General features: G+C 44.3%; 1 protein-coding gene across 2 annotated transcripts in view; it reads left to right on the top strand.

Annotated features, from left to right (window-relative positions):
• LOC133490628 (tumor necrosis factor receptor superfamily member 10B-like) overlaps positions 1–25,277 on the top strand; it is a 41,932-nt gene that overhangs the window by 9,686 nt on the left and 6,969 nt on the right. The window contains exons 1-4 of one of the 2 annotated variants that reach the window (XM_061800932.1): positions 3,020–3,127; positions 3,227–3,290; positions 22,503–22,692; positions 24,260–24,391. In XM_061800932.1, the coding sequence (XP_061656916.1) occupies positions 3,258–3,290; positions 22,503–22,692; positions 24,260–24,391 (355 nt within the window). In that variant the 5' untranslated portion in view covers positions 3,020–3,127; positions 3,227–3,257. Of the gene's footprint in view, positions 1–3,019; positions 3,128–3,226; positions 3,291–22,502; positions 22,693–24,259; positions 24,392–25,277 lie in introns of those variants that run through there. The other variant, XM_061800931.1, reaches the window with a different exon arrangement.

Below are 25,277 nucleotides of genomic sequence, written 5' to 3'. Positions count from 1 at the left end.
TCAACTGTCATCCATCCATCCATTTTCTTAGCTGGTTATCCTCACGAGGGTCACGGTATCCCAGCTGTCAAGGGGCATAAGGCGAGGTACACCCTCAACTGGTTGCCAGCCAATCGCAGGGCACATGCAAACAGACAACAGTCACTCTCACAATCACACCTATGAGCAATTTATCCATCCATCCATCAATTTTCTTCGTTGCTTATCCTCACACGAGGGTTGTGGTATCCCAGCTGTCAACGGGCAGGAAGCAGGTTACACCCTGAACTGGTTGCCAGCCAATTGTAGGGCACATGGAAACAGACAATAGTCACTCTTACAATCACACCTATGGCCAATTTATCCATCCATTCATCAATTTTCTTAGCCGCTTATCCTCACGAGGGTCACGGTATCCCAGCTGTCAAGGGGCAGGAGGCGGGTTATACCCTGAACTGGTTGCCAGCCAATCGCAGGGCACATGGAAACAGACAACAATCACTCTCATAATCACACCTATGAGCAATTTATCCATCCATTTTCTTCGCCGCTTATCCTCACGAGGGTCGCGGGGAGTGCTAGAGCCTATCCCAGGTGTCAAAGGGGAGGATGCCAGGTACACCCTGAGCTGGTTGCCACCCAATCGCAGGGGTACATGGAGACAGACAACAGGCACTCTTATAATCACACCTATGAGCAATTTATCCATCCATTTTCTTCGCTGCTTATCCTCACGAGGGTCGCGAGGAGTGCTGGAGCCTATCTCAGCTGTCAACGGGCAAGAGGCAGGGTACACCCTGAACCGAGACAAACAGCCGCGCTCACAATCACACCTACGGGCAATTTAGAATGTCCAATTAATGTTGCATGTTGCACGGGGAGAACACGCAAACTCCACACAGGCGGGGCCGGGATCGGACCCGGGTCCTCAGAACTGTGAGGCCAACACTGAGCAGATGACCCACCGTTTTCAAGTGTTTTTGTAAAAGGTTTAACTTTTGGGTCTTCGGTCCAAGCAGTGGGTCGGGCACGAACACGAGTGACATTGCTCATCCTCAGAACAACACGGTGGACGCGTCACAATGCTTTGGGGCTGTTTTTAATCCAGCTGGAACCGAAGTCTTAGTCAAGGTGGAAGGAATTATGCGCAGTTCCAGGTACGTACCAGTCAGGGTTTGCATAAAAACTTCTACTCGGAAAAAAAGGGGGGACGGCGGGCGGCAGGAAAAACAACAAGACCATCTGAAATTTATTTTGGGTTAATTCGACAAACTAAGGACAGCATGCCGGATCAGGTGGAATGCGTTGGCCTCACAGTTCTGAGGTCCCAGGTTCCATCCCGAACCCGCCTGTGTGGACTTTGCATCGTCTCCCCTTGTCTTCGTGAGTTTTCTCCGGGCACTCCGGTTTCCTCCCACATCCCAAAAACATGCGACATTAATTGGAAACTCAAAATTGCCCATAGGTGTGATTGCGAGTGCGACTGCTTGTCTCGATGTGCCCTGCGATTGGCCGGCAACCAGTTCCCCCGCCTCCTGTCCCTTGATAGCTGGGATAGGCTCCAGCACTCCCTGGACCCTCATGAGGATAAGCGGCTCAGAAAATGGATGGATGGATTTTTAAAATTACAATTTGTTTGGATTTAACCTCATCTTTGAAACCTTCGACACGTGCCGAAACCCTAATCCCTTGTCCCCCCCCCCATCCACCCCCCCACCCGCATGCACAAAACTGAATTAGCACACTAGCTCCACGCGTTAGCCTGGGAAAGGGAGCGTCGCCATGGCAGCAGCAGCCCGGGCCTTGTGAGGATAAGGAGCAAAGAAAATGGCGAGATTGAGAGACACACTTAAAATGCTGATTTAACACGAGTTTTCACGTGAGTCATTCATTTTCAACACAGCCACGTTCCCACTTGTGATCGTCTGCGCACACTCGACCAGCCACATTATCGCAGTTGTTTATTTTTGTTCCGACAATCTCGAAAATATTTCAGTTTGTACAGCTGGTGGGGCGAAAAAAAAAGAAAAAAGTTTGGAAAATGGTTTTGCGAGCTCTCATTTTTTTTTTTCATTTTTTTCCCAAACAACAAAAAAATCAAACCGAGTAGACATTTTTTTGGGGTGTGTAGACACTGTACATAGCGCACATGTACACACACTTTAGATGCCATGTGATGAGATTAGCATTGGGCGAAGTCATGTCGGACAGGATGTTTATGTCTTTTATGTTCCGTCCCATTAAAAAGGAGTGCACGCATTCCTCTCGCGGGACATCTTTATTTAAAATTCATTTATTTATTATTAAAAAAAAAAAAAAAAGAAAGAGAAAAAAAAAGTGTGACTTTTTACACTTCCCACACTCCTCTCAAGGACTCCCGCACCCACGCCGCAGCCGCCCTCTCCCACCCGGGGCCTGGAAAGACAAGCCTCTTTATTTGTGTCATAATGCTCATTATGATATGAAATTCGATTCCCTTTGTTACGCTCGGTTTGTTTCGTAACGGCTTATCAAATTAGATTTTATTCAAAGCAACTCGGTTATTTCTGCACATCTCATTTCTGTTCTGCTGCTTTTTTTTTCTCCTCCCTCAAAGCCAAAAAAGATAAAAGGGGGGGAGGGAGAGATGGCGACAGAGATTATATATTATCTCGTCTAGTCCTAGTTTAGTTATTCAATGTCAGGTGACGAATTGAGTCCTGAACCAGTTTTTTTTTTTGTTTGTTTTTTTGAACATGTAAAAAATTTATTTTTATAGGTGATTAAAGCTTACTTTTTTTTTTACATCAGTTGCTTTTATGTGATGAAAAAGATCTTATTAAGTGTTATATGCTTATTTCATACGCATATCTACGACGTTCTGTCAAATAATCCGACGTTATTTTTGGAATTCGACTGTGTGAAAAAATGTTTTTAAAACTTGAGAGCGTTGACCCCCTCGTCCGTCTCATGAATATCCAATAAGCCGCGCGGTGATTGGCTGATTCTCAGCGGTGACCTGCCGCCTCATGAATATTCCACTAAATTTGCCAGTGATTGGTTGCGGGTGGTGTGACGTCACTGTGCGCCGATGAGCAGGAGGCAGGAATCAGTGCAGCTCACCGGCAGTCTGGACGCGCATGAGAGAAGTCGGATGACGGACTAGCTTGTTTGTTCCTCTTCATTTCTTTTCTTTTTCTTTCTCCCCCACATCGTGAACGTTTTTCATTGAAGATACATTTTTTTTTCTTTCCTCCCCCCCCCCTAGGCTGAAAAAGTGTCTCGGAAAATTTTCCGACATGAACACCGGGCCGGCTGTCGGGAAATTCTATGTAAGTTTAAAACCGCTCGAAATGCTTTTCAATGTCTACGCCTGTTTTATTGGTAATATTTATTGACGGGGAAAGTGCGTGGTGAAATTACGAAAGCGACTGAGGTGAATTTCGAAGAACTTTGTGGTGAATATTTGGGTGCCGGTGCAGAACGAACCGGAACCACCCGCGCGCCTGTTAGCAGGTTAGCATTTTAGCTAATGTCCGTGTGTGATTGCGCATAGAACAAAAAATATCAAAGTATTACTTTCTCGATAATGATCTCATTTAACTCACTTTGACCTCTATAATTGACTTTAATTCACTTTGACCTCTTTAATTGAATACATAAATTATTATACTCAACTGGCAGGAAGCCATGACCTGTATGAATGGCAACAGGTGGACGTGTAAGTTAATTGTAATTTCTGACAGGTAATAGAACATTAAATTGTTTTTGCTGTCACTATATGTCAGCGGCATAGATAGAATTAATCAAGATGTATTCATACTTTTACCCCCTTATCCTGTATGGGTTTGCTGTGTGTAGGGTACCAACACAAATCGGATGGAAATCTGAAATCTGGGCGTTGGGTGTGAAGTTTAGCACCCAACAATGATTTTTCCCACCCCCTCGGGTTGAAAGCAGTTGTCACCGTCAACTTAATTACCCGATTGTTGGCGTGCCGTGTCCCTGCTAGATTCCTCCGTTGTACGCTCAGCAACTCTCATTTAAACAAGTAACAAACGATAACCCAAAAGGAGAAAAAAACGTTTAGAATCTGTAGCTGACGGTTGCTACTGAAGCAAAGTCATGAAACGCATAGCAAGATCAAATAATTTCCGTAAAATGAATAATGAACTCCCAGCAGGCGTAATTCGATATAGTGAAGCGGATATGCTCGCTGTGAGCGTCAACAAAAGCGAGCAATTTCTCGATACGATGAGCATAAATATTTAAACTCAAATGTCGAAACATAAACTGCAGCGATCCGTGTAGCCGCCAGTGGCTGTAACACAATGCCAATGATGCTAATATGAGAATTAAAAACTCGAGTTAATATCTGGATCAACAAATTCAAATTACAACCCACAAAAAGATGACTGAGGACTTAGCATAACTAGCGCTGACTCACTTTTGTTATTCGGTAGCATAATGAGTTGCAACAAATGTAACCACCAGCTAGTAACAGCTTGTCACACGAAAATAAAATGCTAGCTAAAGACAATTGTAACGTGTTAACATGACTCAAATTATTTCCAGATATAGCAAAAATTTGACGGAATGAATGACAATTTAGCGTGACTGATAGAGTTTAGAATTTAACGTAACGGTCAGTGGCAGCTAAGCTAGTACAAATGACCTCCGTGAACAAATTCCGGTTACGAGTGTCCGTGACAAAGCAAACAATCTTTGGCGTAATGAGCGGCGACTGACCGCAACGAGCCAAGAGTGACGGATTATCAAACTTCGATATAGGGAGTGATTCGCGGCGACGACCTTTTAGAAACATGGGGAGAATAATGCAAATTTGACACAAACGACGACTAATGTGGCGAGCATCAACAAACTTTAGACACTTTTGACGATGCGATAAATGACTGGTAACTGTTACCAGCAAAAACTGACTTTTTTTGGTTTTAAATATTTTAACAGTTTTGAGCCACGGGTGTCATTGACTTTGTGAACTTTTGGCATAATGAGTGACAGCTAACCTTGCAACATACTCAACCTTGTGACAAATGACAATAACAAATACTGTTCCCAATGAGTGATGGCTTACTATAACCCGTGACAACCGACTAACTTTAACGCAAACTGTGACGAGTGGCGACTCGCTCCGAGGCTGACTTGAGACACTCTTAATAAATTGATGACATTAGTCCGACTAGTGTGGAAAGCGTCGACAAACTGTGAAAAAGTTATGACCGAAAATAAAGAAAAGTTTCACATAAGTGATGAGGACTGATTTTAATGCAGCGTGACTGTAGCTAGCGGTGAACGACGCTAACGCGACGAGTCATTGTCATGGACGTTGACTTGAAAAATGTATGATTGTTCAGTCTGTTGTTCTTTAAGATGTGATACATTTTTAATATTTTTATAAGTCACCGTCATGCAAGGGTCATAATATTTAGTCTTATTTTCTTTAGCTATAAAAAGATCAATATTGTCTCCTTTTATTACTCTTTAGAGACAGAACTAAACAAGGTCTAGCCAGATTCTGTTTTCGCTTTCCTCAAATGTGGAACAAATTGCCACAACACCTGACCCAGACTGTCATCAGCATATTGAAATAAGTCAGAAATTTATTGTTCGCCGTTTCACGCGCTACTGCTTATCGTCTCATGGCTATCTTGCGCCGATGATAAGAACTCTCTCGGATTTGTTGCCGTGTGATTCCCCCCCCCCCCCCCAGCTTTTGAATTCAAGTTTGAGACTCCTTGTGGCGTTAACGTCAGTGCACTGTCATGTGACACTTTTTTTTTTTCCCACGGCAAACCTTGGCATAGACCTTTGCGACTTGTGCGAGCTTGCTCACCCCCCCCCCCCCCCCGTACGCCACCCCGCCCCTCTCTCCCCTTATGTCGGACAGCGACGTCACTGTTTATCTTTTGTGTAAACTGCAGTACATTCTGGAAGAGGCCTCGCCAAGTGGCCTTGTTGCTGGGGGGACTGTGAGGAAACAGGACCCCAACCCTTGATCCACCCACACTCACCGACCCTGCCTGCAGGCTAACCCCCCCCCCCCCCGCCCCCAACTCCCTCCTTCACATACACACAAGACGAGGAGCCTACGTGCCTCCCTGTCCCGTCCACTTCCTGTACACACATACCACGATATTAGGGGGCATCAGTTGCAACTGTAAACTTGATGCTAATCTTCTGTGTCTGCCTGGGTGTGGTTTCACACAGGAAATGCCCCCCCCCCACCCCACCCCTGTCCACTACCCACCACACACGGCACAGAAAAGGGCAAAACGGACATCTGGGACGAGCCGAGGCCTAACCCTAGCGTAGCTTATCGGCGCCGCGCGGAATGTTGCAACCGGGCGGCAACGCCTGACGCAGGTGCTCCGTCAACGCGGCGGATTAGCAGAGCCGCGGCGGCGGTGCTAGAAGGGGGGCGGGGGGGGGGGGCGTCGCTGCCGGGGCGACTGGCTCGGCTAATCGAAGAGAGGCTTACTCACTCGGGAATGTGTCACCCGCTCAGGTGCGCCCGGGCAACGGCGGCAGCGCGCATTCCAGCGTAAGGCGGGATGACATCAACCGTTCACATAGCAGCGAATCAGCCAGCTTCAACGTCGATTACTACAACGCCTCAAGTTTATTAAAAAAAAATTACTACACAACCTACTAAATCATCTACAACATTGCTTCAGGCAGACATCGTTGTCATTGTTCGGCTTTATCGCTAAGTAACAGATGACACACAACGCACTGCCGATAAGTTGACACATGCACTGGCGTGAACATTTCATAATGTTTGTCACTTTTTCCTGATTATTTTTTGTGTGTATTTTTAGTTTTTCCAGATCATTTTGTATTTTTCAGTGACCTTCTTTCCACGGTTTTATCTTGAGATGTGCTGTCGCCATATTAGCGCAAGTTCCCAAATATAGTTACCGGCTCCAGCCAGCTCCCACTTTGGAAATTCACGTTTTGAAATTATTAATACAACACTTTTCTTTAAAGCGTCATAGCATGGCACGTGGCAGCCATTTTGCCGCAAGTTTAGCTGTTTACTGGTCATCGCCAACATCAGCTAGTGCCCGCTTTAGTAACTTGTTCAAAATTGTGAGGCAATACTTGCGTTGTTTTCATTGTGCAAAAAAATTGGTAAAAATAATTTACTACTTTTTCTTTCATTTTATTCACAGCGGTATCTTAATTTACAACTCCCGAACGTACAAGCTTGTTGAGTTACGAGCTGTCACTTCCTCGACTTCCTGTTTTTAGTTGTTTTTTTTTTTTTTATGGTCTGTGTTGTGGGTTAGCCATTACAAGCGAGATACACCGTCACGCGAGTGAAATAAAATAGTATAAAGTGGATCATCGTGGAAAAAAAATACAGTTGGTGACACTTGTGAGCATTGCATTTAAATGCGAGAGATGGAGTTAGATGGGGCTTAACGACTAGCACATCGCACATGGAGCTAGTTCGCCGAAAGCCGATTCGCGACGGGCGCATTTCGTCGGCGTTTGTTGTCGCGTCGCGTGTGAACGAGTTTGAGTGAGGACAAATCGAAATGATGCGACGATTAAAAGCGGCAGCCGCGGGACAAAGTGGTCTTGTGTGATCGTCGTTGATGATTGGTTACGCAAATCGCCAGGACAAATGACACATTTGCAGGCGTGACCGAGCGTCTAAGGTTTTTAACTCCTCGGCGAGATTGGTACATTTTTCTCTTTTTCCATAAAATAACTTGGGGGAGACGGGGGGGGGGGGGGGAATAGAAGCATTTTACGAGTCAGCTTACAATAGGGGACGTGATCGAATAATGTGGTGGAATGCAGTACGCGAAACATCAGTTTTTCACCCTTTTTTTTTGTCGTCCACGAGGTTTTGGAACTGCAGTACATAAAAAAAAAAATAATAGTCGGGTGTGCAAAACACTAATCACGAAGAATGATTAAAAATCGCACTTTATGGCATTGCACTTTATAAAAACGCGAATGAGCTTACTAATTGACTGTTTTCTGTATCATGATGTAACTTCTCGACTCGAGAGACTAATAAGGATTTAATCAAATTTCATGTATTTATTGCGCCTACTTCATGTACTTAGTGCAATAGTCATTGTAGACGAATGACTACCGTAAATTACATATCGTAGTATTTTTGCAGAGGATAAAGATTACACGCATGCCCGTGAGTATCTTGGCTGTCCGCGTGAGTTCAGAATAAGAATCAGATTTAACGGCCGAGTGTGTAACAACACACGAGGAATTTGTCTCTGGCAGTCGGAGCCGCCCCGGTGCCGCGTTCATGTCGAGCGCTGAGAACAACGACAAACAAACAAACAAGAACGAAGAACAATAGACGTTCAATCAATAAGAATTATTCTTTACAAAAGTCAAAGTTGTGCAAGATGCAGCGTCTTCTAGGATTTAGAAGACTCACCAATTGATTTCAAATGTCCGTATCAATGCTAAAACTGATGACGTTTTAATTTTAAATATGATAACAAAATTGTTTGAACATCCATATTTCATATCCAAGACTAATCAACAGCAAAGTCCCATCCCCTTACTGTGTGACGTGGAAAATATTTCACCTTTATGGGTTGTAATCAAATCTTGATTTAAATTATCAAACAAATGACTGACATCCTGAACACCATTTTGATATTTTGATGAAGGCTAAAGATGAGTCCGAATAATAAAATAAAAAAAATTATATAATAATAATGTAAATAAATTAAAAAATGACAACTTTAATGATTTTGAGTAGGTTTATGGCCACAAAGGTGTCCACAGGGAGTATTTTTGGAAGTACAGTACAGCCTCGATTTTCTCAACCGCAATCCGCTCCAGAAGGCGCTTCGAGAAGTGATTTGTTCGAAAACCGCATCGGAATTTCCCATTACAATCAATGGAAAATGAAATAATGTGTTCCAAGCCTAAAAAAATTGGCTTTCTTAAAGCATTTTTTTTAGCTTTTCCTGATCAAAAACTGCATAGTAACAACTGCATAGTAACACTACATGTGAAGATTAAATACTTTATTTAATAAAGTAATTTCAGAAATATATTTCTTTTGTGCTTAAAATGTAGGCTAGTATCTGTAGCGATTCAGCCCCCAGCCTTGTAAGCTTTTTTTTTTTTTTTTTGTATTAACAAAAGTGCAGAATAACCTTAAACAAGCAATAATGAGGGGGGGGGGGAGCAAAAAAAAAGTTTTTTTTTACAAAAAACAAACTCTTAACGCGAGTTAACAAAATCTTTGAAACAAAAGACAAAAATGCAGAAATGCGAATGGAACAGAGCAATGCAAAATTACTGTATCAAATCTGGGGGGGGGGGGGGGGGGTGACTCGCCTTCCGGAAGTTTGTTTTCTTTTCCCAAATAACTTATCTAGTGTCATTTCTTGTGAGCCATGATTGGAGGTTAATAATCCTCAATAGGAAGAAAAAACACTCAGTAAATGGAGCTACCGGGAGACGTCTGCGTACAGACGCTGCGTTATACACAATAACAACAACAACGCGCGTCGTGGGTCAGCTGGTCGGCCCGCGCACGTTATGTTATTTCCGGGTTTTGTCGGGGGCGTTCGAAAACCGATTTCTTCGAGAACGGAGACATTCGAGAGCCGAGTACTTAGCGCACTCGATTAAATACTTGTATATGGGCATCATATTTTTGCATCGAAAACGTCGGATTGTTGCCGCGGTGCCTTTTTACGACAGACGCCGCGGCACAAAGGCCGGCTTTGATAGCGCTAATGTGATTTGTCGGAGCAAAAAAGCGGAGGCTCCTTGCGCATTCTTCAATCTGTTAGTCACCCCCTCACGTTGTTCCTCGCGTCTTCCTCCCTACCCTCCTCCTCTTCCTCCTCGCCAGTGCCAGCCGCCTCGCGAGCTCGGGCCTAATCGAGGTTTGGAAAAACCGACGCTCATCTGCCGTCCTTTCAGGTCGGGCAGAGAAAACAAAACAAACCAAAAAAAATAAAAACTCTCCCCAAAGTCCCAGCAGCCCCTTTTTGCCGGGTTTCATGTGTTTCACATCAGCGTCGGTCACGCGCCCGGCCGGCCGTTCATTAGCGGCGATTGTTTTGCCGACGTCGCCTAACCTGCGAGCGACACGCGCGCACCTCCTGAGGAAACTCAAGAATGTGTGTCGCGGGGCTGCAAGCGTTCCTCGGTTTAAAAATATCCCGCCCGGCGGATATGTTGTGTGTTTGTGCGTGTGCAAGCTGCAGGCTGTTTTGGAAGCGGTGGGGGGGGGGGGGGAGAAGGGGGGGTGACTGTGCTGCATGAAGCCCCTGTATTGTCTCAGCTTCCTGTTCTCCCTGAGAGGAGGGGGCCGCCGCTTTTCACACGCTCCCACTCGTGCACTCGCCTCTATACGCTATTGTACACGCATACTTCAACACTCAACCGCACTTTTTACGCTCTCGAGTCGCCGCGGGAGACGCGCTCACAAGTTGCCACCGGGACTGGTAGTGTTGCCACGTACAGCGCCGAGAATGTTTGAGCGCACTTCCACGGCAGGAACTAGGACCTTTTAGAGGACCATTGTTGTGTGTGTGTGTGCACGCACGACAGGAACTATTGTCTGAATTTCACTCTGGAGTAATTTAATCAGGGCCGAAAGATAACTTTGTTTTGAAGCGGCACAGGAAGCTCACAGTCTGCAGTCGGGATGAAAGGATTAATTAAATAACTCAAATTCCATCCATTTTCTTTGCCGCTTATCCTCACAAGGGTCGCGGGGAGCGCTGGAGCCTATCCCAGCTGTCAACATGGCATCTAAAGTGCTAACTGTGTCTGTACACGTGCGCTATGTACAGTGGCTACACACAAAAAAAGTAATCACTTACATTTTTTTTTCCGTATATAAAAAATGAAAGCAAGCAAAATCATTTTCTAAACTTTTTTTTTTTTCTTTTTTAATTTTCCCCAGCTGTACAAACTGAAATACTTTCAAGATGGTGGATTAATCATAAACAACTGCGATAATGTGGTTGGACAAGTGTGCACAGGCGAACGTGGCTGTATTCGAAATTAACGACTCACATGCAAACTCATGTTAAATCATCATTTTAAGTATGTCTATCTTCCCCAGCCATTTTCTTTGCTGCTTATCCTCACAAGTGTTGCGGGGTGCGCGGGAGCCTTTCCCAGCTCTCATCATGGCATCTAAAGTGCAAACTGTGTGTGTGTGTGTGTGTGTGTGTGTGTGTGTGTTTGTGTGTGTGTGTGGTGTGTGTGTGTGTGTGTGTGTGTGTGTGTGTACTTGTGCGCAATGTACAGTGGCTACACAAAAAAAAGTACTCAGTTCGATTTTTTTTTTTTTTTTTTTTTTTTTCAAATATCAAAAATGAGACCAAGCAAAATCATTTTCTCAACTTTTTTTAATTTATTTTCCCCAGATGTACAAACTGAAATATTTTCTGGATGGTGGACTGCGATAATTGGTTGGACGTGTAACGTGATTGTGTTCGAAATTAACGACTCACATGCAAATTCATGTTAAATCATCATTTTAAGTATGTCTATCCATCCATACATTTTCTTTGCCGCTTATCCTCACAAGGGTCGCGGGGATCTCTGGACCCTATCCCAGCCGTCAAGGGGCAGGATGCGGGGTACACCCTGAACTGGTCGCCGGCCAATCGCAGGGCACATGGAGACAAACAGCCGCACTCCCAATGACACCTAGAGACAATTTAGAGGGTCCAATTAATTTTGCATGTTTTTTGAGATGTGGGAGGAAACTGGAGTGCCCGGAAAAAACTGCACGGGGAGAACATGCAAACTCCACACAGGCGGGTCCAGGGATTGAACCCTCAACCTCAGAACCATGAGGCTAACGCTTTACCAGTTGATCCACTGTGTTGCCTACTCAAATAATTTGACTAAAAAAAAAAAATAAAATAAAAAAAAATGTCTTCGCAGTGATCATTTTTCCATACGGACTAATGTTACTGCTGACTCACATTACCACCCCGCATAGAAATTTGTAAGTTGGCGTCATTCCTGCGAGCTTGGATGAAAGAGTGCTTAAAAGACAGAATGTGCAGTTTGTCATAATCTCAGACTTAAAAAAAAATAATAAATAAAAGATGAAGTGCCATGTGTCTACTGCAAAGCAGAACTAACCGACGTATTGGTGTGTCTACGATCGACGCCGACGTATCAATATCGGCGTTAAAGACTGTGACAAAAAAGCCCTCTGGTGCCATCGCCAAACTATAAAGTTTAATGGGCAAGTGTGTACTGTAATGTTCTGAGGTGCAGTGAAATGTCCGCCAATGTAAAAATAAACTGCTTGTGGAAGAGCCGAACTAGTTTTGGCTATTCCTATCCAATATTAAGCGACATAGAACAAGTATTCGTTGGGTAGATTTACATGTTCAGCCCCCTTGAACTATGTGCGTTCATCTGAGATGACAAAGCTGTGGCCGCCCCGAAAGGGACAAGCCGAATTACTTACAAGCTTCAAACGTAAAGATAAAAAAATATGTTTTTTTTTTTCTTTTTTTATGTTTATTATCAATAAGTGGGACACAATTGTGAAGAGGAATTAAATTTATTGGATAGTTTATACTTTTTTTAACAAATAAAAAACCGAAAAGTTATTATTCTCTCGATGTGCAAAACTGAAAGCGACTTGCAGCTGTAATTGAAGCCAAAGGTGCCGCTACAAATTAATTATGAATGCAAGGGGGCTGAATAATATTGCACGCCCCACTTTTCAGGTTTTTATTTGTTAAAAAAAGTTGAAAATATCCAATAAATTTTGTTCCACTTCACGATTGTGTAGCACTTGTTGATTCCATCCATCCATTTTCTTAGCCGCTTTTCCTCACAAGGGTCGCGGGGAGCGCTTGAGCCTATCCCAGCTGCTTTTCGTTCGACAACCGATTTGTTCGAGAACAGAGACTGTACCGTAGATAATGTAGGGTTTGTTGTTGTTTTGTTAACAGATCTAGTTCTCATTGCTCTACGCTTATTTTTTTGTAGAAATTTTAAATGGCAATGACAACTCTCCAATTAACCAAGTGTACATTTTTGTGAACAAAGAATCGAATTTTAGCCGCTTATCCCCACAAGGGAGTGCTGGAGCCCATCCCAGCTGTCAATGGGCAGGAGGCGGGGTACACCCTGAACTGGTCGCCAGCCAATCGCAGGGCACATTGACACAAACACACCTAGGGGCAATTTAGAGTGTCAAATTAATGCTGCACGTTTTTGGGACGTGGGAGGAAACTGGAGTGCCCGGAAGAAAACCCACACAGGCGGATCCGGGATCGAACCCGGGACCTCAGAACTGTGAGGCCAACGCTTTCCCAGCTGTTGTTGATTCTTGAGAAAACAATTGTAATTTTATATCTTGATGTTTGAAGCCTGAAATGTGGCAAAAGGTTGCAAAGTTCAAAGGGGGCTAAATACTTTAGCAAGGCACTCGTAACTCCGACAGCAGATTAGTTTCAGAGGAGTTGAGTCGGCCTAACTTGAAGTTTGGGAGCTCGTAAATCGAGGCGCCGCTGCGTCGACTTCATCGTTGACAATTCGCCGACGCGGCGTGTACCGTGACATTGTCATAAGAGTTATAGGGACAGTTGTTTAGTAGGTCTCGATGCTTGATGAGGTGCACGCAGCCACGCGCAATTAATCCGTCGTCATATTTGAACTCGTCCCGCAATCACGTTTACAGCCGTCGCTCATCCCGCACGTGTCAATCCGGCTCCGAGTTGCGCCTTTGTTGCTTTGCCAGCAACAGCTGCGGCGTGTTAACATGGCCGCCGCTTGGCCCGCGGGCGCTTTTGGACGCCCGCCGCGCTCGCGGTTCAGCGGAGGCGACGGCGATAAGGACAGCGGCCCACGGGGACGACTGGAAGAGGCACGTCGCTCATTTGTCACGATCGTTACGAGGCGCTCGCTCTGTTCCCGGCCAGCGTGAGCGTCTCGGCGCGGAAAGCGGGCGGGGTTTGACGATTAGCGCCGTCGGCTCGCGCGGTTTTTGACTTTGACCTCCCAGCTGCCTGCTGTGTGGAATCCAGCGGAGCTGTTTGGCTCGGAGCAACAAATCACGGCGCTGGCGCCGCTTGGCCCGCGCTCAAAGGCCCCGACGGCGTTGCGTAAACTGCAGTGGCACATTTTCCACTGTTTGAGTTGCAGATGAAACGCAAGGAAAGTTTGGCATTCGGATCAGAGGCGGCGAAGTGACGGCGTCAGGGGTTTGCTTGCGGGGATCCCGCAAGTCAAGAACCGAAGCGTTAACTGCTCGAAGTCTGTGTCTCATTATGTTTTAACCCCTTCCCGGCAGGTGATGCAAATTTGCAACAGGTTTTAATATAGTCAAAAATTTCAAGTCCAGAGTATCATTTTCTGAAAGTATCAGATTTTTTTTTTTTTTTTTTCTCTCTGCAAAATTTTATTTGGTCCAGTGAGGGTTTAAAACGAAGTCCGTGGACAACATTGGGGGACAAAATTGTCAATGTCAGGAAAAAAAAAACCTCAGAGAAAATATGAAGTATTAGACCAAATAATACATTCATGGATTAAAAAAATGAGGTTAAACAAATTGGAAAAAATATGAAAAAATGCACACTAGGCAAAAAAAAAAATCCAATTGGCAGAAATTGAAAATGGATTGAAAATGCATAATGATTAAAACTAAGAAATTAATTACTACCAACTACTAGGTGGAAAAACAAAAATATTGAAGGGAAAATAAGACAGTAAATACACTCGTAAAGGAGAAATATTTGACCAAAAAAAAGTGTCCCTGCTTCAATCTGTTTATTGCCCCTCCAAGCTCATTAAATACATAAAATTACATGTTGTGGATTTACACAATTGTTACGAAAGTCCGGTAGCTTTTCGTGACTTATATCGTGAGTTTAAAATTTTAACCCCCCACCCAATGTCGTGCAGCTGTAATAAAAACAAAAAATTGATAAGGTTATTCTGTTTATTTCGAAAGGGTGATTGGTATAGAAAAGTGAAGAGAAGTTGCAAATTTGCGACATTAGCAGGAAATATGAAGTTGACGCAGATGATTTGCTTTCCCTGGCCACATGAAAGAAAGTGGTGGGCTGGATTTGGCCCCCGGGCCTTGAGTTTGACACCTTTTCCTATACATAGAGGATTTCTTATTCAAATAAAAATGGAAAAAACTGTATTTTTGTGGCTTTTGAACGGGGGGGGGGAATGATTTGAAAACCGTTTTGGCTTACAATTATGGTGACGGAACAAATCCAACTCTTAAGTCAAAGCACCATTGTACACTTTTAAAGAGCAGTTTGCGCGAGGAAGATGTACCTTTAAAAAAACCCCTGTACTAGTTGGGCCCTCTGCCGCGAGATGATTAGCGCTTAATAAGAAAGGCATGATTGCAGCCAGGATGTGGGCCCGTAATAAGGTACACATCGGCCCCGCGTCCGGCTTGGCGCTGACTGGAATCATCTGGACGACATTGAATAAACGTCTCCCCTTTTCGTTTGCCGCGCTGCGCCCGTTTGTTCAATCTCTTCAGGGACGCGCGTCCTCGCTAAACGGCTGCCGTTTGAAACGGCCCATTGATAAACCGTCCCGGCGGACGTCCTGTCCTCGGTGGGCCGGACGCAAGCCGCCTCCTTCATTTAATTGCGGCTGTAATTGCTTTAACTTGCGTGCAGGCGGCGGGATCCTCGTCACAATGGCGCTCTGTGCTAAGTGGATCGGGCTTCTTCCAGGGGATTGTTGGTTTTTGGAGGCTTTGGGATGGCCCCACGCTGCCCCGGCCTTGCTCGAGGCTTTCGGTGCACCCGCGGCGTGGCTAGCCAAAAGTATTCGTGCGCCCGCACAGTCTGTGTTTTCGTAAGCGCACTTGAACTCGACGCCGCTAATGTGGACCGATGTCAAGTTTCATGCTGCGTTTAAGGAACGTCGCATGTAGAGTTGTTTTTATACGGCTGCTGTTTTTCTGTCGACCGGTTGAAATTATCTTATCAAGGCAGCCAAAATATATCCTTCTTCTACGTCTTCGGGGGACTGCAAGGTTATCAAAAAAAATCACTGTCACAGAACATTTTTTCCTACGAGGAGGTTTTCACCTTAACGTACGTTCAATATGCCGTAATTCCCGGCCTACAGAGCGCACCTGGTTATAAGCCTCACCCAGTACATTTGTAAAGGAAATACCATTTGGTACATACGTAGGCTGCATTTTACATTTATTTACAAAGAAAAACGGTACACAGTTTAATGCTAGCATGCCGCGCTAATGCTAGCAACATGCTAACAGGGCCGGTTAAAAAAATAAAAAAAAAACCATACTGATAAAAATCACTGAGACGCGGCAGCAACACGCTAGTGCAGCGCTAACAAGGCCGGACCGGTAAAAGTCCCTTCCTCGGCACATATATTCCACCGGTCTCACTATTACCTTTTCCGCTCAAGTTGCCCCTTTAATGCACAAATTAGCCGCATCACGGCACAAGCCGCAGGGTTGAAAGTGTGTGTGTAGGGATCGCGGCTTATTGACCGGAAATTCCGGTAAATGGTTCAGTTCATTTTTTTGACAGTAGCAAAACATTTTAAATGCCGTTTGTCATCACCTCACTGAGTTACGATGGCACGAGTCAAGACTGGCTTAGAGTACCTTTGACCAAATAACCACAAAGTCGCAAAATCTTTTTTTTTTTTTTTTTTTTTAAACAATAAAAAATGATTTTCATGTTACGACAACGTCAACAAGCTATAATAATGACAGATGCTAAGGCTAACTTAGTCAAGCTTCGAAGTTGCTGCAGTGGCACAAAATTGTAATTTTAGGTTTTTGTTAACTATCATTTTATCATATTAAATAAAAATGTTTGGCTCGGCGACATGATTTGAGTCCAATTTAAACTTTAGGATTATCTCAGCCAATCTCATTATGTCAAGTTTTTCAGAGGAGCAAAGCGGGAAAAAAAACTCCGTCACAATACTAGTACAGCCTTAAGGCTTTTGCCGTCTGTAGTCGGCACTAGTGCTGACATGTCCGCCTATTGACATCGTAAAAACTGATTAAATATTTCCCAAGATTCAGACACCAGCATCGCTATCTCCCGACTCACTACTGCAGCGTTTAGTGGCTGAACAAAGATCTCTCGAAATACCTGAAACCAAGTGAAAACTTATTTAGTGACTATTTTTTTCCTTGAAAATTGATGCATTTTTTTATTAGGTTGTTTTCAAAAATTGACAAATTGAGGCTCATCCCCAAAAACGTTTTGATGCTTTTTGCGGTCAGCCTCATTTGTCCAGACCCTTTTTAAAAACTTTTTTTTTTTTTCTCCATCTCTGCATGAGTGAACTCCACAGTTGTTCGACGCCCACGCGACGTCTCATATTAGCAACCATTTCTCAACGTTTGCTGCGACGTTGCGCTCTTGTTGTGCCGGTGTAGCGTTGCAGTTTGAGATCCGCAGTTGTTGTCCCCCCCCCTCCGGCCTTTTTTATTTTTTTTCCGATAATGTCCGCAGCGCACATGTGCCTCCCTCGCAGATATTTTCACGCAAACCTTCGCTTCATCAAGCGTTCCCGAGGTCCTCCCCCCACCTCCCGCCGCGCTCTCACACAAACGGACTGTGTTCAAAACCTCGCCAGACCACCGCTACCATGCGGCGGCTCCCCGTCGCCCCCCCACCCTCTTTTCTGCCTGCGTCCGATGTTTTGATAGATGTAAAAGGCTTGATTGTAACCGCTCTAAGCCACTTTGGAAAGTCTGACGTAAAAAGTGAAGAGGAGGAGGTGGCAGAAGAGGGGGAAAAGCGGAAGGGTGGCGGGATGGGGGGGGGTTGTAAGACCAGGGGGAGAAGAGAGAAGTTCTTCCCGACAACAAGGCATGGCGGCACGCCAGGGGTCCTGCTCGTTCCCTCTGTCGTTCTCCACCTTGGCTTCTTGGCCTCCATCTTAACTTGTTCCTTCCGCGCCTAAAAGTGGACCCTTTGATCCCGAAAAACAGTTTCCGGGGGGGTGGATTACGAGGGTGAGTTATGCAGCGAAATAAGAATACAAATGCAGATTGCTAATCGGGAAGGTCTTGGTGCTCGAAGCGGGCTCGACATCACTTTTCTGAGTGTCAAGTGATGTTAAGAAATCACATGTAGAGTGGCAACAGGCGTCCGCTGCCGCAAGGTACCAATCTGTTCAGCTGTCTGGGGGGGGGATGGCGGCAACGTGGAAAAACACTGGTCGAGAAACGTGATCCCCCTCACGCGCTGATTTCTTCAAAGTAGCATTAAATACACTGTATGAGCAACGACCGCGGCGAGGCCGGCCTGGGGTCGAAAAGTCTTCGAGGCAGTCGGCGCAAACGGTTGGCTCCTACGAAGAATTACGATAACGCGCCGCAGGGCCGGCTTTAAAATGAAAGCCCGCTTTTGCATTGATGTCCAAGGTTTTAAGACATGAGGCTAACCCTTTATTGTGAGAAATATTTTGATCCGGATGAGGGCATACTTAAAGGTAGCGTATGCTAACGCTAGCAAGATTTGAATGTAGCCTCACTTCACTCCTCCAACCTCCGCATCTGACTAAAGCTACGCCCCTCACTATCATTTGATCTTGAAAATGCAAGTGCAAGCTATCGTGAACAGTTCATGTTTAACTAAATTACCAAATATATGTTTTTTTTTGTTTTTTTTTTGTACAGTGGGGGTTGGGATAGTATTTGGCAGCCACCGTTAGTGACGATTGTCACATTGAAAAAGATGACAGGTCTGTAATTTTCATCCAAGGCACACTTCAACTATGAGAAAGTCTGTGTGTGGGAAGCCGGGGGTCAATTTATCTGTATATTCTTGCAGAAAGTAAATATTTAGACACTAGCTTAGTCAACCCGTGAGAATTCTGGCTCTCACAGACCTGTTACTTCATCTTGGAGAAGCTTTTCTGTCTTCCACATGGTACTTGTTTTCACTCCATATGTGTGTAAAAGACACATGTCCATAGCTTCATACAGTCAGACTCCAACCAACCTCGCCACCATGGCCAAGACCAGAGAACTGTCTAAGGACACCAGGGACAAAATTGTAGACTTGCAGAACATTGCAGAATTGAGCTGGTCCGCTATAACCGAGCGGCTCGGTGAGAAGAGATCCACTGTTGGCGTAATTATTCAAAGATGGTGGAAATACAAGATGACTGACAGTCTCCCTAGGGCTCTGGCTCCTTGCAAGATCTCACCTTGTTGGGGTTATCAGTGCTCTTAAGAATGGTGAGGGATCAGAGCAGAACTACGTGGGGGTGGGGTTCCAGGTCAATCAGCTGAAGAGAGCTCAAAGGTTAACATTCATAACACACTACGTCGTCGTGGATTCAAATCCTGCAGCGCCCGAAAGGTCCCCCCGGCTAAGCCGGCGCATACCCAAGCCCGTCTAAAGTCTCCCAGCCACCGTCTGGATAGGGAGGGTGTCATGTGGACGGATGAGACCGAAATAGAACTTTTTGGTAGAAACTCCATTTGTCGTGCTTGCGGAAAGAATAACGATGAGTGGCATCCCTAGAATACCGTCCCTACTGTGAAGCATGGGGGAAGAGGATGGGTGATCCGTGTATCGAGAGGTCTTGGGCAAAAACCTCTCCCCCCCAGTATTGAAAATGGAATGTGGCTTGGTCTTCCAGCATGACAACAAGCCTGGGCAACTAAGCACCCTAGTGGCCAGTCTCTAGATCTCAACCCAAGGAGTTGAGTGCAACAAAGACTGTCAATTGTTGCATCGCAAGAATACCGTCCCTACTGTGAAGCATGGGGGAAGAGGAGGGATGATCAGTGTATCGGGAGATCTTGGGCAAAAACCTCCACCCCCAGTTTTGAAAATGGAATGTAGTTGGCTCTTCCAGCATGACAACGAGCCTGGAGAACTAAGGACTGGAGTGGCCAATCTCTAGATCTCAACCGAAGGAGTTGATGGAGTTCAAAGTCTTTGTTACCCAACGATGGCCACAACGCAAGACTGATTCCAAAGATTTTCTGCTTGGAAAAGTGGGCCACAATACCTGCTACAATGTGGGGGAAAACCCGGTCAAGACCTGAAGATAAAAATTACAGACACCTCGACTTTTTAAGTGGAACACCTTGCAATATTTTCCCCCCACTATCTGTTGCACACCCCCCCCAAAAAAAAAAACAAAAAAAAAAAAATTCCAAAATATAATTTTTACATGGTTACGTTCACCCTGAGTTTCTTCAGATTCTCTTTAAACTATTAGGCTTAGGTCAGGGAAGCTGAGCCTTAGGGTTAGGGTGTGTTGTGGTGTCCTGGAAAAAATATGATTCATATGTTTTGCAAAGGCTATCTGAGAACAAAACGTCTGTAAAAGTGGCCCGTGAAGGACTGAATAGAAAATGGCCAGTCAGAAGGTGACAACAGTTGTAATGGAAACTCTTTTAGAACCTCCAATGAGTAGAAAGGTCGACGATAACAACAGTTGTGTGGTTTAGTTTTAAAAGAAAAGTGGGAGGCCATTAACGGTGGTTTTGGATTTAACTTAAGGATTTCATGTGCGGTGGGCGGCGCGTGAGACAAAAGCCCCCCCCGCAGCTCGTCCTTTATCCCGGCGGTGTCGCGTTGCGTCGGTGTCGCATGTCGCGGCGTTCAAAGCGTCCGCGTCGGAAGAATGTGGGTCATTTGAAGTCGAGACACTAAAGCGTGTTGTTGGCCCGTGAATGGGCCCTTCTCACGTTGACGCGCTGAAAAGCGTGCGAAGAAAAGCGGCAGCGCCCGCGGGGGCCAACCCCCCCCCCCCCACGCCCTCTCGCTAAAGCGGTACGGCCCAGTATTCTTCTGGGAAGCCCACCTACACAAAACGGCCATTATCCGCCGCATGAATAGCTGCGCTATCGCGTCGAAAACCGCTTTTGGCTAACGCCGTCGCTCCTATTAAGAGGCTCTTTTTAAAAAATAATTAAAAAAAAAAAAGTGTGCTTGCTTGTCGTTCGCATTAGAAGCTCAGACGCACATCGAGACAAGTTATTGCTGTGACTCATAAAAACAAATTGTAAAAAAAAAAAAAAAAAGGGAAAGTATACGCAAAGACAAACTTGGACATCTCATGGTTAATGCTGGGGGGGGGGGTCACGTGATCACAGAAGCTAAAAAAAAAAAAAAAAAGTTTTGCTAGCATGGCCACAGATGTGACTCCAAAACGAAAGCATTTGTGCTATCTATACAAGATTTGAACTGAAAATAGTTTTTAATTTTTTTTAATTACTTTCAGTCTTGGTCCAACTATTAGAAAATGGAATGAACTCAGTGATGAGAGGAGGGCAAAAAAAGTTGTTGTTGTACATCATCGTTAGCATATCAGACGAGCGACAGCAAAATCATGTTGGCTGATATTGTCAATTATTTGCATGTTTTCAACTGTCATTGGATCAAAACTCTGATTTTGCCCATTTGATTAATAAAATGTACAAATTTTAGTCATTACTGTAATTTCCGACCTTCAAGACGCGACTTTTTTCCCACGCCTTCAACCCAGCCGTTTAGGCGGTGATGTGGCGGTAGCGTTAGCGTCGCGCTAGTGTTAGCGTGGTCCTAGCGTTAGCATGGCGCTAGCATTGGCGCACTTGGTTATGAACCTCGGTATACAGAGAGTTGAATGCTGTTAGCGGTGCGCTATCGTTCAACTCTTTCTGTGTACCGAGGCTTATAACCAGGTGCACTTTGTAGGCCGGGAATTACGGTATGTCTTAAAGTAAAGAAAAATATTTAGAACGCTAGCATTCAGTCTCAGTATTCACGGGAAAGGGTGGGGTGGGGTGACTGCGACGAACCCCAAAAACATTTTTGTCTTACTTCATCGCTTGCATCGCTAATTGGATCAAAACTGACTTTTCTGGTCATTTGTTGAAATAATGAAAAAAGTTGAAGTTAAGTCTTTGGTGTCAACACACAATAAATCACGTGACCGCAGAGAGAAATAGTTTTAACTTTTTGCACAATTCCTTGGGAAGTAATTTTATTTCGAATAGCTTCTTTGTTTATTTTGCTGTCGTCGAAAAGTCCTGTTTTCGAACCTTAGCTCCGGAGATCCTGCGTGGCGTTTGATGTTGCTCTGGTTTTCTCCGGGTACTCCGGCTTTACACGGGCATCCCCAAAACGTGCACGCACGGCAAGCTAGAAATGGGAATGTGGGTGTGAACGGGTTTTCGCCTACACGCGCCCCGCGATCGGCCGTCGACCAGTCGCTCAGCCGCGACCCAAAGCCGCACGAGCGCTAACCTGATGGTCAAATGGTGCTAGCCTGTTGTTAGCGTTAAGCGTCACACTCGGGGGGGCTGAGCGCTCACGCTTTAATTGCGTTCCCACGGCAGATGTTCAGGTCAGATGTTCCGAATCAACGTGCAGATTGCAGACAGAAGGCGACCCATGAAGAATCTTCTCGCTCTTTTGATGTGACTCCGCTGAAAGAACTGATCTGTGCAACCGCATTCCCTATCAATTAAACACTTTTTTTGGGGGGGGTTCTGTTTTGTTTTTTTTTTTGTTTTGTTTTCCGGGGGGGGGGGCCGGCTCGACCTTTTTTAGATGCTGCTGGCGACGCTGCTCCTCCTCGCGAGCTCGCCTTGCCGAGCGGCCGAGCACCCCCCCGCGGCCCAGTGGTCCGCCCCGCCGGAGGACGACTTCGGGAACGGCACCCTCCTGCGCCGCCACAGGACCTGCGTGGAGAACCAGCAGTACCACTACCAAGACCTCTGCTGCCTCAACTGCCAGGCCGGTACGAGAAGAATGATGACAACGGCAAAAATATGTCATGTAAATTCGACAAATATTAGATGAAAAATTATAAAAAAGTATAGAGATGACTCAAATTTTTTTAAAAAATCAACCAAAATAGAAAACGGGTGGGTTGATAAAAATATCATGAGAACTTTGTGTACAACAATTTTAATTCACCAAAAAAAAAATTAACAATTTAGAACAGAGGTGACAAAACTCATTTTTGGCGCAGGCCACATCTTAGTTCCAGTTTCCCTCAGACTGTGAAACCATAAACCATCTTTAATCAAAAATCTGAAATAGTTTTGGAATCAAAACACAATCCTCATGTGTTTTTCAACCATGGTTCATGTTTGGTTACACAAAAAAATGCAAATAACATCTAAATAGAATCATTCATGATATAGGATGAAGAAATTTAGAACAGATTGTCACAAAAATCATGGAAGTTGATTTGCCACCACGGGCCACATAAAATCATGTAGCGGGCCAGATCTGGCCCCCGGGCCTTGAGTTTAACACCTGTGATTTATAACAAAGAAAAAGATGGGAAAATGCACAAAAATATTTGACAAAAAATATACAAATACAGTGGCTGGAAAGCGGGCATATTTTTTTTTGGGGGGGGTCGTAAAAATCAATACAAAAAGAGACACAAAGATGGACAATGCTGTAATTTTGGACAGGCTTGTTTCATTTAAAAAAAATGTTGAAATTGTGGAAATTTTAACTTATTTAGATATAAAGTACCTTAGATCAGTGATTTTCAACTTTTATGCTGCAAAGGCAAATATTTTACAAGGGACACACACACACACACACACAAATATGTCACCAAAAGTAGATATGTACTTCCTGCCATCTAATAAAAAAAAAAAAAACATTTACTTTTTCTGTCTGTCACTTTGCCTCACTGCCATATTTAGATGAATAAAGACATAATTTCTTGTAAAACTTTTTTGGGGGAACAATTTCGTGAAATTTGATATTTCCCACGGTAAACTATTGGTTGGGAATCACCCCCTCTGGTTGTGCATCATTTTAAACTAGCGTAATTTCCGGCCGATAAGGCGTGACTTTTTTCACACGCTTTAAACTCTGCGGTTTACACAATTTGTGCATTTTTATTTTTCCTAACGGCCGCAAGGGGGCACTCGAGCGGAGAAAAGGTAAGAGTGAGACCAGTGGAATATATGTGCCGGAAGTGACTTTTTACCGGTCCGGCCCTGTTAGCGCTGCGTTAACGTGTTACTGCCATGTCTCAGTGATTTTTAAAAGTATGTTTGTTTTTTTTTTTTGTTTTTGAACTGGCCCTGTTAGCGCGGCGGCGCTAGCGTTTGGTGTGCTCTGTAGGCCGGGAATTACGGGAGTAGGATTCCTGCTCAGACGAGGAAGCCCGTTCCAAGACGTTAGGACGAAATCAGCGGAAGAAAGTGTCAAAAGCAAACAAGTTTAGGCTAGCTTGACTTGTCACAATCAAAGTTGCTTCGCAAATCTTTCAAACTGCCGAGGACTGTTGCAAATTCCTGACCTTCGTCATCCTTCATCTTTGCTGTCACCGTTAGGTACGTTTGTGCAGAAGGAGTGCGAGCACGATCACCAGCAGGGGGTGTGCGCTCCCTGCGAACATGGACTCACGTACACGGAACATTCCAACGGGATGTACCGATGTCTGCCCTGCACGCACTGTCGGCCAGGTAAGCAAAAAAGTCTGCACGCTGCTCTTCCAATGCCACGTTTTTGTCATCTTATGCATTTCAAAACTGTTCTCCAATACTTTGATTTAATATCTGTGCACCCCGATTAAATAAATAAATAAGTAATTTCTGAGAGGGGAAGGAAGTCTAGATAAACAAAATATTTGCAAATGCTAACTAACTACAACAGTACACTTTGAATAGCCGGAAACGGTATTAAATATTTTGTTTAAAAAGCAATGTTCCATATTAGATGGATGATAAAAAAAAGAATACTTGGCAAGAAAATTATATTGAAAATATTAATAAATACAACCAAACATTTTTTAATGGCTCCTCCCCTCCCGCAAAAAAAAATTACTGGAGGAAAAGAAATAAAGCTCTGCATGAAGAATACACGAGAAAAAAAATACAGAAATATGAGAGGAAAAATATTTGAACATGTATGTGTGTGTGTATATATATTCAGTGAAAAAAACGTACATTTTGAAAAACAGTGGAAGAAAAAGTACAAACGGACAAAAATGGAAAAAATGCACACAAAAAATAACGGGCGCACTGGAAGGAGCAGAACACTGAGTTAGATTGCAGCATTAAAACAGGAACTGTTTAATTCTTTACATGATATTAAGTTATTAATGTGTTTTTATAAACTACAATAATACAGAGTTTTCCTTATTTAAAAAAAAAAATTCTTTTATGAAGAAGCTGGAATGGATTAATGGCATCTTTATTCATTTCAGTGGGGGATTATGATTTGAGAATGAAACTCACATCTCAAGGCATGTGCAGGTTTGACAAAAGATACAAACAAATAACCAGAATAGAAAGTATTTAATGAAAAAAAACTTAAAAATATGGAATTTTTAGACCAAAATTATTACAA

Source organism: Syngnathoides biaculeatus, chromosome 17 (genome assembly GCF_019802595.1).
Source record: "Syngnathoides biaculeatus isolate LvHL_M chromosome 17, ASM1980259v1, whole genome shotgun sequence".
In the NCBI taxonomy this organism is placed as follows: domain Eukaryota; kingdom Metazoa; phylum Chordata; class Actinopteri; order Syngnathiformes; family Syngnathidae; genus Syngnathoides; species Syngnathoides biaculeatus.
This window is presented reverse-complemented; position numbering and strand designations above follow the sequence as displayed.